This window comes from Eucyclogobius newberryi, unplaced genomic scaffold, assembly GCF_026437365.1.
Source record: "Eucyclogobius newberryi isolate DKJ021-1_F unplaced genomic scaffold, fEucNew1.0.hap1 SCAF_8, whole genome shotgun sequence".
In the NCBI taxonomy this organism is placed as follows: Eukaryota; Metazoa; Chordata; class Actinopteri; order Gobiiformes; family Gobiidae; genus Eucyclogobius; species Eucyclogobius newberryi.
Window position 1 is genome coordinate 22,085,041 of NW_027316500.1, and position 15,124 is coordinate 22,100,164.

General features: G+C 38.1%; 2 protein-coding genes across 2 annotated transcripts; both read right to left on the reverse strand.

Moving 5' to 3' along the window:
• Positions 1-6,145: 6,145 nt before the first annotated feature.
• On the reverse strand, positions 6,146-10,987 carry tex36 (testis expressed 36). Its single transcript, XM_072437373.1, has 4 exons — positions 10,917-10,987; positions 10,699-10,833; positions 8,634-8,708; positions 6,146-6,391 (listed from the first exon to the last, which is right to left on the reverse strand). Exons 1-4 carry the CDS (start codon positions 10,965-10,967, stop codon positions 6,146-6,148), a joined length of 507 nt encoding a protein of 168 aa, XP_072293474.1. The 5' UTR covers positions 10,968-10,987.
• Positions 10,988-12,079: 1,092 nt separating this feature from the next.
• LOC140351524 (autophagy-related protein 16-1) lies at positions 12,080-14,773 on the reverse strand. The gene is made up of 6 exons (XM_072437375.1): positions 14,623-14,773; positions 14,481-14,544; positions 14,302-14,386; positions 13,638-13,711; positions 13,295-13,546; positions 12,080-12,188 (listed from the first exon to the last, which is right to left on the reverse strand). Exons 1-6 carry the CDS (start codon positions 14,708-14,710, stop codon positions 12,080-12,082), a joined length of 672 nt encoding a protein of 223 aa, XP_072293476.1. The 5' UTR covers positions 14,711-14,773.
• Positions 14,774-15,124: the final 351 nt, after the last annotated feature.

Consider the following 15,124-nt stretch of genomic DNA (forward strand, 5'->3'; position numbering starts at 1 on the left):
GAATGTGTTTTAACGTTGCTTTTTTGAGATGGCACAATGCGATTCGGATGGGAAACAAAAGCACTCTTGCAGCACTCACGTCGCCTGTAATTATGCCCATGCACATTAAGGCCTCTGACATGTCGGCAGCAGCAGCAGCACCCTGTAGGAGACACTTGGATACCTAACCCGCCTTGGACCGGAATGTCAATGAAGCACATGTACTCTCCACGTTTGTTTGATTGAAGTGTGAAATTGCTTAATTAAACTAGAGTGTTGAAGCCTCTAGATAATTTTTGGTGCTGCTACATGGATGGATTAGTGCGTAATGTTAAAGTAAGCACATAAAAGCCACGGTGTGAAGAAAAGAAGCTGGTGAGTTTTGATTTGATACATTTTTTGCAGTTTAACGGTGCGAACAAGACTAAACAAGGACTAGAACAAGACTAAACCAAGTCCAAATCAAGTTGAAAATTGGCTTGATTTAGGATAACAACAAGTGTGAACGCTCTTTAAAAGTAATCAGAGACTTTCAATTTGAGCGTTGAATAGAAGAAAAAAGATTGAATGAACCTAGTAAGAGTGAACGCTCTTAGTTTTGTAATTATTCACATGTTTGCTGTATTCTGGCATATTTAAGGCACGACTGTAATGTTACAGCTGTACATCAATCAACACTGTCCCTATGAAATGCAGAAAATCTAAATTGACATCGGTTCTGGCACAAACATTTATCCAGATTATGCCTGGCACAAAATATATATTTTTCACAGGTTTAAGCAAATCACATCAAACACTGTGATACGTATTAGCCAGCAGATGTTCCAAGATTTCAACAAACCATGGCAATTTTTAGATACACCGAATTAGTAAGTCACAATTTAACAATTTTATGAATAATACTAATGTCACTGAGAATGTTATTGACCAAAACCATGGCACGTACAGTCAATGTCTATTGGATAAGTTGGTTAGTGATTAATTAGTGATCAGGCCCGTCCATAATGGTTTGGAAATAGAGATGTTTATCCTCAGTGTCAGTTCCTCCAAATACATCCACACCCTTCAAAAGCCGGGATAAAGGGATGAAAGAATAGTGTGCAAGGTGTGTGTTCTCACTTCAAATAACCCTTTTAGTTAATGAGATTAAAGACTCTGATGTTGAGGTTATGAAGTGTGGAATGAAGAGGTTGAGCTCCTTAAGTACTGATGAAATACACAGTAATACCACAGTTTTGGGGGCAAACTGAGCCTCCTTTTGATCCAAAAACTATATTTTGAAGGATAACGCCTCCAAGCCAAGCATTACAGCCAGTCAATGTATCTTTAAATAAAAAACAGGGAAAGATGGATTTGTTTGAAATGTCACAATCTCTATCACACTCTTTACAATTGACATTTCCCACATCTAAACAATTTACTTCATCCTTCAACATACTTTTTTGTGGAGCGGCAATATTTTCTCCACATTAACTTTGCATAATAAAGCCATCCATCCTTGTATAAAGTATTTTGCAGCCTTCTCTCGGGAGTGGTACTTGCACAGACTGCAGCTTGTATGTCTTTGTTTACAACAAGCCTAATGTAATTATATTCACCACCTACATACGAATTAGCATGCAAAGCGTGTCGGAGAGGCTGAGAAATACATGAGGCAATGTGACTTGATGCAAGTGTAGGTTAGCCTTTTATTCTTCTCGGCGCCTTGATCCGTAACAAGGCCCTATTTGAGCTTGCACATATAGAGGGCAGACATTAAAGCGAGACAGCAGGAAGTAGTCTAGTGTAGCTTTAGCCGCACGTCTACGCACACAAACACGCACACGTGCAGGTTTCATAGCTGAGGTTTAACAGGCAAAGCCCTTATCTCGGCTCAACAAACTCCTCGAATGATGGAAATGTTCTCAGGATGTTATCTTGTCCTCTGTGGAAATGAGATAGCCAGCCACCTTTATCGCCACCCTCAGACGCTGGAGGGATCCGTACTGCCGTTAAAAAACACAAGGGCCACTGGGCAGTTTGCGGGGAACTGACCAACTGTCCTGGCAACTACCGACACCAAGGGAGTAGGAAGTGATCCAACTACCGGCAAAGGGAAAGGATTTTGGCATGTACAGCTTGGATGGATGTTTCTGTGCATTTAAATGTTGATTTATAGGCACGGCCCTTGGAATTAAATAATGATTATGAATGTAGGCTACATGTTAATGCTATGAAATAAGTCAAATCTAAGTGTACTTTCACTTTGAATACACAGAAGACACTTGTAGTCCACTACTAAAAGTAGTAGTAGTCACAGTAAATCTTTGCATCTAAAAGAACAGCCAGTTAATGCACAAACACATAGTGATGACCATGTGTGGTGAAGGAGTGTCTGTTCTTTTGGTGCCTAAAGGAATATAAATACATTCCTCACTGACTAATTGTGAATGAAAAAAGGAATACTCTACCATTTAGTATAGTATTTGTATGAGATAAAACATTAAGCATGCAATATGGAGAGATATGCTTTCTCCACAGTTGTTTTATTTACTCCAAACTACCATTACATCAGTGTGAACATGTCAAATACAGTTTCTTTCACAACCCAAGCCAGAATCAGGCAACACATTAAGTAGTTTGAGAAAAGGGCCAAACATCACTGTGGTCTTTTTCCAAGAACCCACATGTCGTTCCATAGCAACACAAATCTTATTCTTGTCGCGCTTAGTCCAACTATCTGGCAAAACCACCTCTTGTTTTCAAAGCTTTTTCTTCTTCTTCCTCTCTAACAGGCGCAAACGCTCTCAACTCCAAACATCAAAGTGCCGTGTTGCACCTGCGAATAAATCAAATGCTTTGGATCCAGACTGGGGGCCTCAGTCCCAACACCAAAGACACACAATTCAAAGTGTCTGATTTGATATGCATGAGGGGACGGTCTTTGGTGGTCCAGAGCTTGTTTACAGAGATATGTCTTTTGTCCTTGGAGGAAGGTCTGATATTCCATCAAGCAACTGTATTTACATATGTGTTGCTTTGCGTCAACAATGATAAAACACATGCACGGCTCATGTGTGGACATTTTGCACATGTGCCAGACGCTCTGGTCAACGTAAACAGGTTTGATTAAGGTAAGCGCTCGAGGTCAGTGGATTGATCAGACGCTTTCTAACGCTGAACAATCAGATGAATCAAGGCTGTAATTGATGTGAAAAGGACGTGGCAAATTGAATAACATTTCTAACACTTATTAAAGCTTGAAAATACTTCCAATACAAGTGTGTTTTGAAAGGCGGGGTAGTGCAGCTGCCTTCAATGATTTTCTCTTCTCAACAGTTTTTTCCATATTAATACCAACAGGTGAAATACAGTCAGGTAAATTATTGATTTCGCTTGTAAATTGTGTTGTTTCACATATCTATTTTGTGTCTGACTTTCCCTGTCATCTCTTTACTTCATCTCATGAGGCAAGAGCATTTTTGTCATTATTTTGTTGTTCGGTTAGAAGGTATTGGTCGCTTTTATATGTGAAAATGTGTCAGAAACATAGTGTAGTCTGCAAACTGAGCTATTGATGGTAGTAGAGCGAGTCAAGACCAGACACATCCAACTATCAGTCTGCTGTTCATGAACTCTGCCTTACAGCAACAACACAACTCACATGATTCTCTTTGTCTGGGCTTTTCTTCTTACTTTGCCCCAGGTCAGGCTTGAAAAAGAGCTCTCCATCTCAATGGGTTCTTTCCTGCTTAAAGGAAGGTTCAGAACATAAATACATTAGAAATAATGTGTGCATTGCGGGTAAATTGACAAATTAAAGTGCATGCAAATCTAGCCAGTAGTAGTAGTAGTAGTAGTAGTAGTAGTAGTAGTAGTAGTAGTAGTAGTACTAGTAGTAGTAGTAGTAGTAGTAGTAGTAGTAGTAGTAGTAGTAGTAGTAGTAGTAGTACTAGTACTAGTAGTACTAGTAGTAGTAGTAGAAGTAGTAGTACTACTACTACTAGTAGTAGTAGTAGTAGAAGTAGTAGTACTACTAGTAGTAGTAGTAGTAGTAGTAGCACAGGCTTATTAGTAATTGTAGGCTTTTGCGTTTGAATTTCAGCTATATAATATTTGTTGCATGGAGACAAGCATGTGGCGGACCAGAAAAGTTACACATTGCACCTTTAACCGATAATGCTCATGAGAAGCCTTCTGTGAAACTCAAATATGCCTGTGAAAGTTGTAAAAGTATTGCTGAATTCCTCTGCTGTGTAGCCTATATTAAATCTCCTTCAGGTGTGGCCTTCTCAAATTACCTCTGCATCCAGGGATCCAAAAAAATCTGATATTAGACAAGGCACTGGGTCCAGGTGGGCATTTAGAAAAAAGAAAAGAAAATATCCCTGCAAGATATCGTTCACCTTTTAAAGTAGTCTAAGAAACTCCTCAAACGTCAGTGCTAATTACAGCAGCTCTAAAGAGGGTTGAGAGAGAAAAGCCCACGTCTCCAGTGAATACTTAAAGAACGAAGGCAGCTGGTCACAACGTCCTCGGGAGAGATGCATCAGATATTGGAGAGAAGAGAGACTCAATACTCTTCACTTAAGAGCCATTCTGCGCGTCTCTGTCACTCGCTCCCACGCTTTTTTTCCCCATTTCACGCACAAATTCATAGCTTTCATCCCCACGGGTAAAACAAACCCTTAAACACGACTGAATCAAGCTTAATTTATTTTATATGCTCTGATTTAATGTATCCATGTTGGTGTGCTATAGCCCGAAATAGTACCTGTTTTTTTTTTCTTAATTATTTCCCTGTGGATTATCTTATCAAGTTGGCACCAGCGACTCTTCAGGCGAAAGGGACATTTTGCATGAATGGCGCCCTCTGCTGGTGATGCACGCGCACAACCATAATACTCTGAGTTATTCTGCAATATAAGACTCTGCAAAGTACATAGTTCATTTCACCAGACATTTTTTCAAGTATTTAGAAAGGCTGCAAGAAAACTATACATACTACTATACATACAGTTGTTTGCCTATAATCTTTGTGACATTTACTTAACCCATTTCAGCACATTTTGGATCACATTGTCTGAATATCATTAGTATAATCTATAACAAATATCAAGGTTTCCCTTTTGGTCAATATCACCAGCTACTTGTTGCAGTAAATAATTAATACATTTACTGTCGCCAACTTCAAGCTGCCATTACCTTATGAAATATATATTTTTTTTAATGTTTTATTCTTGCACGATGCTGAGGAACACACATTGTTCATTGTTTAACACTCTTAAGCCATTTAAAATCAATGACATAGGAGCTTCTTCTAAAAGAGTAAAATAAAGTATGATTGAATATGGACTATAAAATAATACTTATGATGAATAATAATAGTAAAAGGCATAGGCAACTATACACATGTATTTGAATTGTATGACTTTTGATGATGGTGTGTACTCTTGCGATACATAAATGTAGTTTTTCCACCACACACACACACACACACACACACACACAGACATAGACACACAGACACAGACGCGTGCGCGCACGCACACAGACGCACACACACACACACACACAGACACACACACAGACAGACACACAGACACACACAAACACACACACACAGACGCGCACACGCGCGCGAACGCATGCACACACACAAACACACACACACACAGATGCACACGCACACACACACACACACACACACAGACACACAGACGCACACACACGCACACGCACACACACACACACACACACAGACACACACACACACACACACACACACACACAGACAGACGCACACACAGGCACACACAGACGCACACACAGACACACACACACACACACAGACGCACACACAGATACGCGCACACGCACACACACACACGCACACACACACACACACACAGACACACACACACAGATGCACACACAGACACACACACACACACACATCGACCTTCGAGCAGACTGTCCTTAAAGACTTTTCTTATACTCTTTTATCCTTGTTTTATGTACTTTTTGTTTTTCTCTTTAGTGTATAGCACATTGTGTTGCATTTTCTGTATGAAATGTGCTTCTTCTACACCCTCTGCATGCAGTGAGTTTAACATAGGGTTAGGGTTAGAACATAAGACTAAAAAGACTGGTATGTTTTATTTCTGTTCAAACATCTTCAGAGCTGTCATATTCTTGCAAACCACATGAAATAGTCCGGTTCTTGAGCCTGGGCAGCCTGTGTGGACTTGATCAGGTGGTTGTGTGGAAACCTCCTTTTGCTGGTGGGCTCTGTGACCTGCTTCTCCATGTACCTGTAGTCGCTCTTAAAGATACTTATGTGCTCTCCAGGTTGGGACTCTGCGCCCTCGTGGCACAGGTGGATCTGGGACTTTACCTGGCTGTCCTCAAAGGGCTGCGGCCGCACGCCTATCTAAAAACAACATTTAAAGACAGTTCAAACTACATTTAAAGACAGTTCAAACTACATTTAAAGACAGTTCAAACTACATTTAAAGACAGTTCAAACTACATTTAAAGACAGTTCAAACTACATTTAAAGACAGTTCAAACCACATTTAAAGACAGTTCAAACTACATTTAAAGACAGTTCAAACTACATTTAAAGACAGTTAAAACTACATTTAAAGACAGTTAAAACCACATTTAAAGACAGTTCAAACCACATTTAAAGACAGTTCAAACTACATTTAAAGACAGTTCAAACTACATTTAAAGACAGTTCAAACTACATTTAAAGACAGTTCAAACTACATTTAAAGACAGTTCAAACCACATTTAAAGACAGTTCAAACTACATTTAAAGACAGTTCAAACCACATTTAAAGACAGTTCAAACCACATTTAAAGACAGTTCAAACTACATTTAAAGACAGTTCAAACTACATTTAAAGACAGTTCAAACTACATTTAAAGACAGTTCAAACTACATTTAAAGACAGTTCAAACCACATTTAAAGACAGTTCAAACTACATTTAAAGACAGTTCAAACTACATTTAAAGACAGTTCAAACTACATTTAAAGACAGTTCAAACCACATTTAAAGACAGTTCAAACCACATTTAAAGACAGTTCAAACTACATTTAAAGACAGTTCAAACTACATTTAAAGACAGTTCAAACTACATTTAAAGACAGTTCAAACCACATTTAAAGACAGTTCAAACCACATTTAAAGACAGTTCAAACCACATTTAAAGACAGTTCAAACTACATTTAAAGACAGTTCAAACTACATTTAAAGACAGTTCAAACCACATTTAAAGACAGTTCAAACTACATTTAAAGACAGTTCAAACCACATTTAAAGACAGTTCAAACCACATTTAAAGACAGTTCAAACTACATTTAAAGACAGTTCAAACTACATTTAAAGACAGTTCAAACTACATTTAAAGACAGTTCAAACTACATTTAAAGACAGTTCAAACCACATTTAAAGACAGTTCAAACTACATTTAAAGACAGTTCAAACCACATTTAAAGACAGTTCAAACTACATTTAAAGACAGTTCAAACCACATTTAAAGACAGTTCAAACTACATTTAAAGACAGTTCAAACTACATTTAAAGACAGTTCAAACTACATTTAAAGACAGTTCAAACCACATTTAAAGACAGTTCAAACTACATTTAAAGACAGTTCAAACTACATTTAAAGACAGTTCAAACCACATTTAAAGACAGTTCAAACCACATTTAAAGACAGTTCAAACCACATTTAAAGACAGTTCAAACCACATTTAAAGACAGTTCAAACCACATTTAAAGACAGTTCAAACTACATTTAAAGACAGTTCAAACTACATTTAAAGACAGTTCAAACCACATTTAAAGACAGTTCAAACCACATTTAAAGACAGTTCAAACCACATTTAAAGACAGTTCAAACCACATTTAAAGACAGTTCAAACTACATTTAAAGACAGTTCAAACTACATTTAAAGACAGTTCAAACCACATTTAAAGACAGTTCAAACTACATTTAAAGACAGTTCAAACCACATTTAAAGACAGTTCAAACTACATTTAAAGACAGTTCAAACCACATTTAAAGACAGTTCAAACTACATTTAAAGACAGTTCAAACTACATTTAAAGACAGTTCAAACTACATTTAAAGACAGTTCAAACCACATTTAAAGACAGTTCAAACTACATTTAAAGACAGTTCAAACCACATTTAAAGACAGTTCAAACCACATTTAAAGACAGTTCAAACCACATTTAAAGACAGTTCAAACCACATTTAAAGACAGTTCAAACCACATTTAAAGACAGTTCAAACCACATTTAAAGACAGTTCAAACCACATTTAAAGACAGTTCAAACTACATTTAAAGACAGTTCAAACCACATTTAAAGACAGTTCAAACCACATTTAAAGACAGTTCAAACCACATTTAAAGACAGTTCAAACCACATTTAAAGACAGTTCAAACCACATTTAAAGACAGTTCAAACCACATTTAAAGACAGTTCAAACTACATTTAAAGACAGTTCAAACCACATTTAAAGACAGTTCAAACCACATTTAAAGACAGTTCAAACCACATTTAAAGACAGTTCAAACCACATTTAAAGACAGTTCAAACTACATTTAAAGACAGTTCAAACACATTTAACTGAATATTTGGGTGTTTGTTCTTACTTCACCATAGAGAAGGATGTTGTTTTTGATTTCATACTTGTTGTCATGAACAGAGTTAGGATATTCTCTGGATTTCTGTGGAGATAAAAAAAAAACAATTATAAAAGCACCATATAATATTGAATGTGAATTTTATACAACTATAATTACATTTCAGCACAAAGAAGAAATACACCCAGTATATTTGACTATATTTGACTATATTTGACTATATTTGACTATATTTGACTATGTAATTTGACTGCGTAGAAGTGTTATTTTTCACACACTCCCAATTCATAACCCTGGAAATATTTAATGTATCTGTTTCTGTTTGTTAATTGAAATATAACAATTATTTTGACATTTGGTCTGTTGATTTGATTAACTGTGCACTTGTTTGTCTCATGAAAATGTCTTTCCTTCTCTGTAATGTTTCTCAGTATGGCAATAAACTTATCCATCTTTATTTGTTCAAATACGGGTCATTTCATTGCCAAAAACACTTGTCACATGAACCTTGTCCGTTTTTATGGAATATTGAGGAACATTTCAGGCAAAACAATGACATTTCCATGGAGCTTCGGACCCTCAGCTAGAAAACTTGGTTAATTATGATGTTCATGGTGACATTGTGGCACAGTAAGACGCAATCTCTGTCGAGTTCAGAACGCCAGGCCACAAACTGGAAAAAGTTCATGGTCCTCGGGTGGGACTTTAGTTTTTACGTTTTTAAATCTAGAGGAAGCCATAATGATGCAGGTGGAGGAAAAGGACCTGAGCAACAGTGACAGTTTATGTCCAAGGTGCTTCTGTGGAAGATGAAGGAGATCCAGACCAGGACAGACCAGGACAGACCAGGACAGACCAGGACAGACCAGGACAGACCAGGACAGACCAGGACAGACCAGGACAGACCAGGACCGTCCTCTGACGCTTCACTCGAGAGAACAGGATCTTCTCTGTCCTTTGTGCTCTCCTCATGACGACCATCACATGTTCTCTAAACCCGAGGAACCTGAAGATGCTGACTTGTCCTACAGATTTTTGATTGAAACTGCTTCATCGTAAACGTCCTTCATCATTCGACTGTGGAGCAGAATAACCTCTGGATGGACATGTCATGGACCATCTTCTGCTCTGGGACAGTGACCGCTTGTTTCCAGATGTACCAGTGTGCTGGGGCCAGCTCGTGTAGTTCAGTCAGAAAGAGGAGCAGGCGACAAAAATGGAGGAGGCAGTGAACCCTGTCGGTGACCGTTTGGAAGACCACAACCGCGAGGCCAGTGTCCACGAGGGCTCCTCTCCTGGTGCACGGTAAACCATAACTCATGTGCATCTCTGCTCCACATTCAAGAGACGCTAAAGGGGCCACTACAAACTCTACTTCATTCCAATGTAGGCCCTCGTCGAAGAAAAAATGGAAATAAGGAGCGCTGCGTGGGTAATTAAATGTCCAAAAAACAGTCAAATTAAAACTGCTCAATTGGAGAGAAGGGGTGATTCGTTGCAAGAAAAAAAAAAGGTGTCTATGCGGGTTTAAATTGTGGCGAAATATATATGAACATTATGTTTTGAGGGCTGAAACGCGTTGGTGCGTATTTGAAGCGTAAAGCCATGCTACAATAAAGACAGTTTTGGTTTTTGCCTTGGTTTTTCTTGTCTTTGGGAATACTCACCATATATATATTTTGCCACAATTTATACCCGACTAGCCAACAGTTTTTCCTTGCAAAAATATAAGCCCTTTCTTGGTTGCGTGGTTGCTTATTAACTCTATTAATTAACTTATCATTTTAAGTAGATACATGCAGGAAATGTGTGTTAATAAATATATTGAGTAGAAGTTTAAGTCTTGTTTTTGCAGCATCTCATTTGGAGCTGACAATACTGCAAATACCCAGTGCTCTGTTTGAGCTAACATTACATGAGCTCTGGTTTGAATGCATTTGCCACTTTGAAAAGAAAACCAGGTAATTTAACAGTTTCATGTGTACCATTTTTCAAGGCAACACCAGACTTTCAATGCGATAACTCTGAGAAGCCATGTAACACAAAGCACAATAGCATAGCACACACCACACACCTGCTGAGATTTCCATTTAGGATAGATCTGCAAAGCCTGCGGCACTGCTGACTTCACTTGAGTCAGCATGATGCCGGTGCTGGTACAAGTCTCTCTGCTTCCCACCTCGCTCCCCGCTGAGTCTGGATGAGCGAACTGCATGGAAAAAAGGACAAAGAACACATCACTTTCTTTCAAGTGACTACAACTACAGCAATTTTATACAGTATATATCTCACCCATTTTCCGCCACGGCTGTTGGGAGCAAACTCTCTGCCACGTTTGACCATTTTGTCAGATTGGAGCTTTGATCGAGCTTAAACTAAGAGAAGCACCATCTGAATGTCGCTCACTGTATTAAGCAGCCACTATTAGTTCCCCTGGTTCTTCATTACCTATTTATAGCAACGCGGTTGCCATAGACGCGTCCTGGGATACATTCGGCCCGTATCACAGGTTGCATTTCTTGTCCAGTTTTTGCAATTCAAAGTTTGTTTTGTAGATATTCCTCGGTCTTTTGTGGATTTTTCGTAATATTTGCGAGTTTCTCTGTCTTCTTCTTCTTCTGTGGTGTTTTATGGCGGCTGGTATCCAAGTGTTACATTAGCTTTAGTCAGTCGTCTGTGATCAAAAGAACCCCATGAAGAGTTTCTCCGTCTTTAAGAGGCGGAATTGGTGCGTGATGATGTCACACAAAGCCTGCGTGACATCATCGTCCTGGTTCTAATAAATGACGTTCTTTTTATATTTCACATTTTGAAGACGTGTAACTACAGTAGATGGTGGTAATGTAACAATTTATGGATACCAACAGTCATAAAACACCAAAAAAGAAGTGAGAATCATTCACGCAAGAGCTTAGTACATATATTTGTTTAAACACTATCAGAAAACTCTCAAACTGAATGAAATAGATACCGTGGTAAAGGGCTGCAGGTAGAGGACTCTCACTAATGTCAACACTGGTGGCCATGGAAACCGGTCCTAAACAAACAACCTGAAATCTGACCTTGGTTTGTCATGGAGATGTGCAAGGACAAATCTGCACACGCTTTACACACTCATTTTATTATGAGTCTTTTAATAAGAAACCAGTCTGACAATTTAATTTGCACTTGCAATAAATTTAATTAAAGCAAAAATGTATCATTGAATGTTTTCAAAACAATTTTACATTCATTACAACTTTGAAACATTGAATAAAAATAACATTTAAATCAACAGAAGCTTTAGATCGGATTATTATCATTTAAACAGGTCTGTGTGAAAATAAATTAAAGAAGTAGTAGAACGTGAACAACTTTCAGCAAATACATACACGTTTTTTGTCTGACATAATTACACAGTATAATAAATTGTACAGGATATAAATTGTAAACTGGAAATACAAAATCCCCAGTGATCAGTGATTTTCTGTGTGTGCAGTGTGAGCTGAACGGGGCATCGCCTCCAGAACAGCTGGCTTGTCCATTTCTTTGTGCTTCTTGATGTGTCTGAGCACCCGTCGCCATCTGAGTACAACATGAAAGAGCAAATAATGTCAAATGTTAGCTATTTTACTTTTGTTAAGGATTTGTCCTTTGAGATTTAGTTTGAAACTGCATGATGTACATATTTCATAAATGACATGCAGCAAAAAATGACAGATATAAAGTAAATACTGTATCTTGTTACACCAGGCGACTCAACACGGTCTCATTTTGCATGATCAGTGGTCAGAGTTTATAGACATAACACATAGTCCATTATGTGTCCATTACGTGTCCATTTTTGTGGAAGATCATCTTTTTAGCAGAGGACAACCATTTATGACTCATCCTTTCAATAGGGTGATACAAATTGTATATTGATAATCTGCTATTTTGGTGGCGAGGTCAGATCGCAATTCATTATTTCTCAATTGAATTAGTTTAAGGTTTTAGGTTTAGTCTTTATTGGAAAAAACAAAGATATTCTGAACCAGATTGTAGCTCATTTTCATCTGTCACTCCATGATGAAAACGCTCCACCCACTCCTCCAATGGGTAAATTACATGGAATTCACCCAATAAATATAATATGTGTAAATGAATCAGGATAAAATCGCAATTGTGATATGGCTCCAAGAATATTGTAATATAAAAAAAAAATTGGGGCATTTCGCACAACCCTCAGCTGGGGCAACTTGTCTACAAATATTGAACCAGGACGCAGGTATTGCCTAGTAACTCATGATACAATTACAATGATTAAGAAGAATGAAAAAATGTATTAGAATTTCATGTTCATTTCATTTCAGAACACAACTGTCAATGATGAAGTCACGTGTTCAGCTCCTCAGATTCAGTCTTGATGCAGCGGTCTGGAGGTTTAGAAGTATAGAACTGCAATTCATAATGACTTCATGTTGTTTAAAAGTATCTCAATACGCATCTCTGTATCGATACACGTCTTGTCCGTCACAATATATCACAATATATTGAGCGCAGCCTTTAAAAATGCTGTTTGCACCACAAAAACCTACATGTTTTTCTCTTAAATTACCCTCATTACAAAAACTGATAGCATGACATGTTCCAACAGTTGCACATATTGAATACTAGAAGATCATTAGGACTATTCAGCCGTGCGCTTGTACCTCTCTTGTGTGTTGTTGTATTCATTGACTCGCAGGGCCTCCTCGCTCTTCCTGTCCATCCAGCGCTGCAGCAGTTGGTCTTTCTCTCTTTGGACCTGGGCCAGTGCCTCCTTCAGTCTCTCGTTCTCCTTCTGCAGCGACGCCAGCTCCTTGGACTGACACTCCACTGTGAACTCATACTCCGACAGAGTGGACTTCAGGCTGTTACTGCCTTTCGCCAACCGCAGAGCCTCTTTGTGGTAGTGGGTCACGCTGAAGTAGAAAATACTGAGTTCATTACTGTGCGTATTGTGATAAACAGGTATCCAAAAAATGTGATTAATATATATTAATATTAGATTACCGTGATTGCCAATACTGTATTTCAGCTTCTTTTAAATACAGGACAGCAGTGAGGTCTGAGACGGTCTGAGAGAACTACAAAAATAGTCAATACCGGTAATTAATAGTTTTTGGGATGCCATTGGTAGAAAGTAAAGCTAAAAGTGAGCTACATAGACACACAGATGTACGAATGAGTATCAATGTGTGAGTGGGTGCGTGGGGGTTAAAAAGAGCAAGAGTTATCATTAGAAATGTATCAGTGGCTTGTGAATTGGATCAAATGATGAGGTTCTACATGATTTCCAGCCATAATTTAAGTTATTAACCAAATGTCAAATCTTTGTGAATACTTGATACAGTATATCTTAGTTATTTGATTAATATTTAGTAAATCTGCCGCTAAACAAAATGGATGTTCCTCCTTCAAGAGAAAAATAAGTAAACAAGAACTGAATCAAATTGCGTGAGCTGTAGACAGTCACTTTGTTATTGCCACAAATTGATCCTACATTGACCACATTGACCACTACATACATACATTTTTTGTCTCATATATCACGTTTACTTCGGCTAAATTGTATCATTTTTAATTCATTTCGGAGAGCATCACCTGTTCTCCAACCTATGCTCAATAGATGGATTTATGATTTATTGTTTCCAATATTAAAGAAAATCCATACCACCTTTTCTGCCAGGTGTTCACTCTCTCTCAGCTGCAAGTGAACGAGCTTTGTTTGTCTCCCATCTTCAACTCCAACTTTATCTAGGCTGTAAAAAAGAATAATAAAATAAATTAGAAAAGCAGCCAAACACAGGGAAACAAATAAACTGGAAAACTAAATAAAAATAAAAAGTCTCAAACCTTTTGCAGTGGATCTCCTCCAATATCTGGTTGCGAAATTCAAGTCGCTCCTGTGTCTCATGTACTAAAACAACAACAACAACAACAACAACAACCTTAAATCATAAGAAGCAAAACAAGCTGCATAAAGAATGAGTCTTACAGCAGGTGAAGACTCCAGTGAAGGGGTCTTTCTCACTTTCGTCCCTCAGTCGGAGTTTAGAGCGCACGTGACTTTTCCAGCCCAACATTGTAGAAAAAAGGTAGGATATTTCCAGAGCTAAAACTGCCTCTGTACTTGATCAGTCAGACTCAGAGTGGCGTGACCGAGGCAGGAGACTGTCCTCTGTCTGTTTGGAATGTTTCCCTGCTCAGCCCCGCTCCAATCAGCTGCTCCACGATCCAGCAGGACAAATATGACCATCGATATCCTGGATCGATACCATGTGGATATATGCTGCCACCTACAGGGATCGAATGTAATAGACGATTGGTCGAAGCTGAATCGACTGTCTTGTACAAGTTTGATTGATAAAGAAGGTATACATAATTCTTAATCAATAAAAAATAATATGTTGAATATTGTTCATTTAATACATCTATGGTTGAATCAGGCTAATTTATTGTGATTGTTCCAACCGTGTTTGTCTTATTTTAGCAATAAA

Excerpts from the sequence above, each read along its gene's own strand:
- tex36 (XM_072437373.1), bottom strand. The coding sequence starts at position 10,967 with ATGGTCAAACGTGGCAGAGAGTTTGCTCCCAACAGCCGTGGCGGAAAA. Across the intron at positions 8,709-10,698 it reads CTAAATGGAAATCTCAGCAG|AAATCCAGAGAATATCCTAA; the intron begins GTGTGTGGTGTG and ends TTATCTCCACAG. Across the intron at positions 6,392-8,633 it reads ACATCCTTCTCTATGGTGAA|ATAGGCGTGCGGCCGCAGCC; the intron begins GTAAGAACAAAC and ends TGTTGTTTTTAG.
- LOC140351524 (XM_072437375.1), bottom strand. The coding sequence starts at position 14,710 with ATGTTGGGCTGGAAAAGTCACGTGCGCTCTAAACTCCGACTGAGGGAC. Across the intron at positions 14,545-14,622 it reads CACTGGAGTCTTCACCTGCT|TACATGAGACACAGGAGCGA; the intron begins GTAAGACTCATT and ends TTGTTGTTTTAG. Across the intron at positions 14,387-14,480 it reads GAGGAGATCCACTGCAAAAG|CCTAGATAAAGTTGGAGTTG; the intron begins GTTTGAGACTTT and ends TCTTTTTTACAG.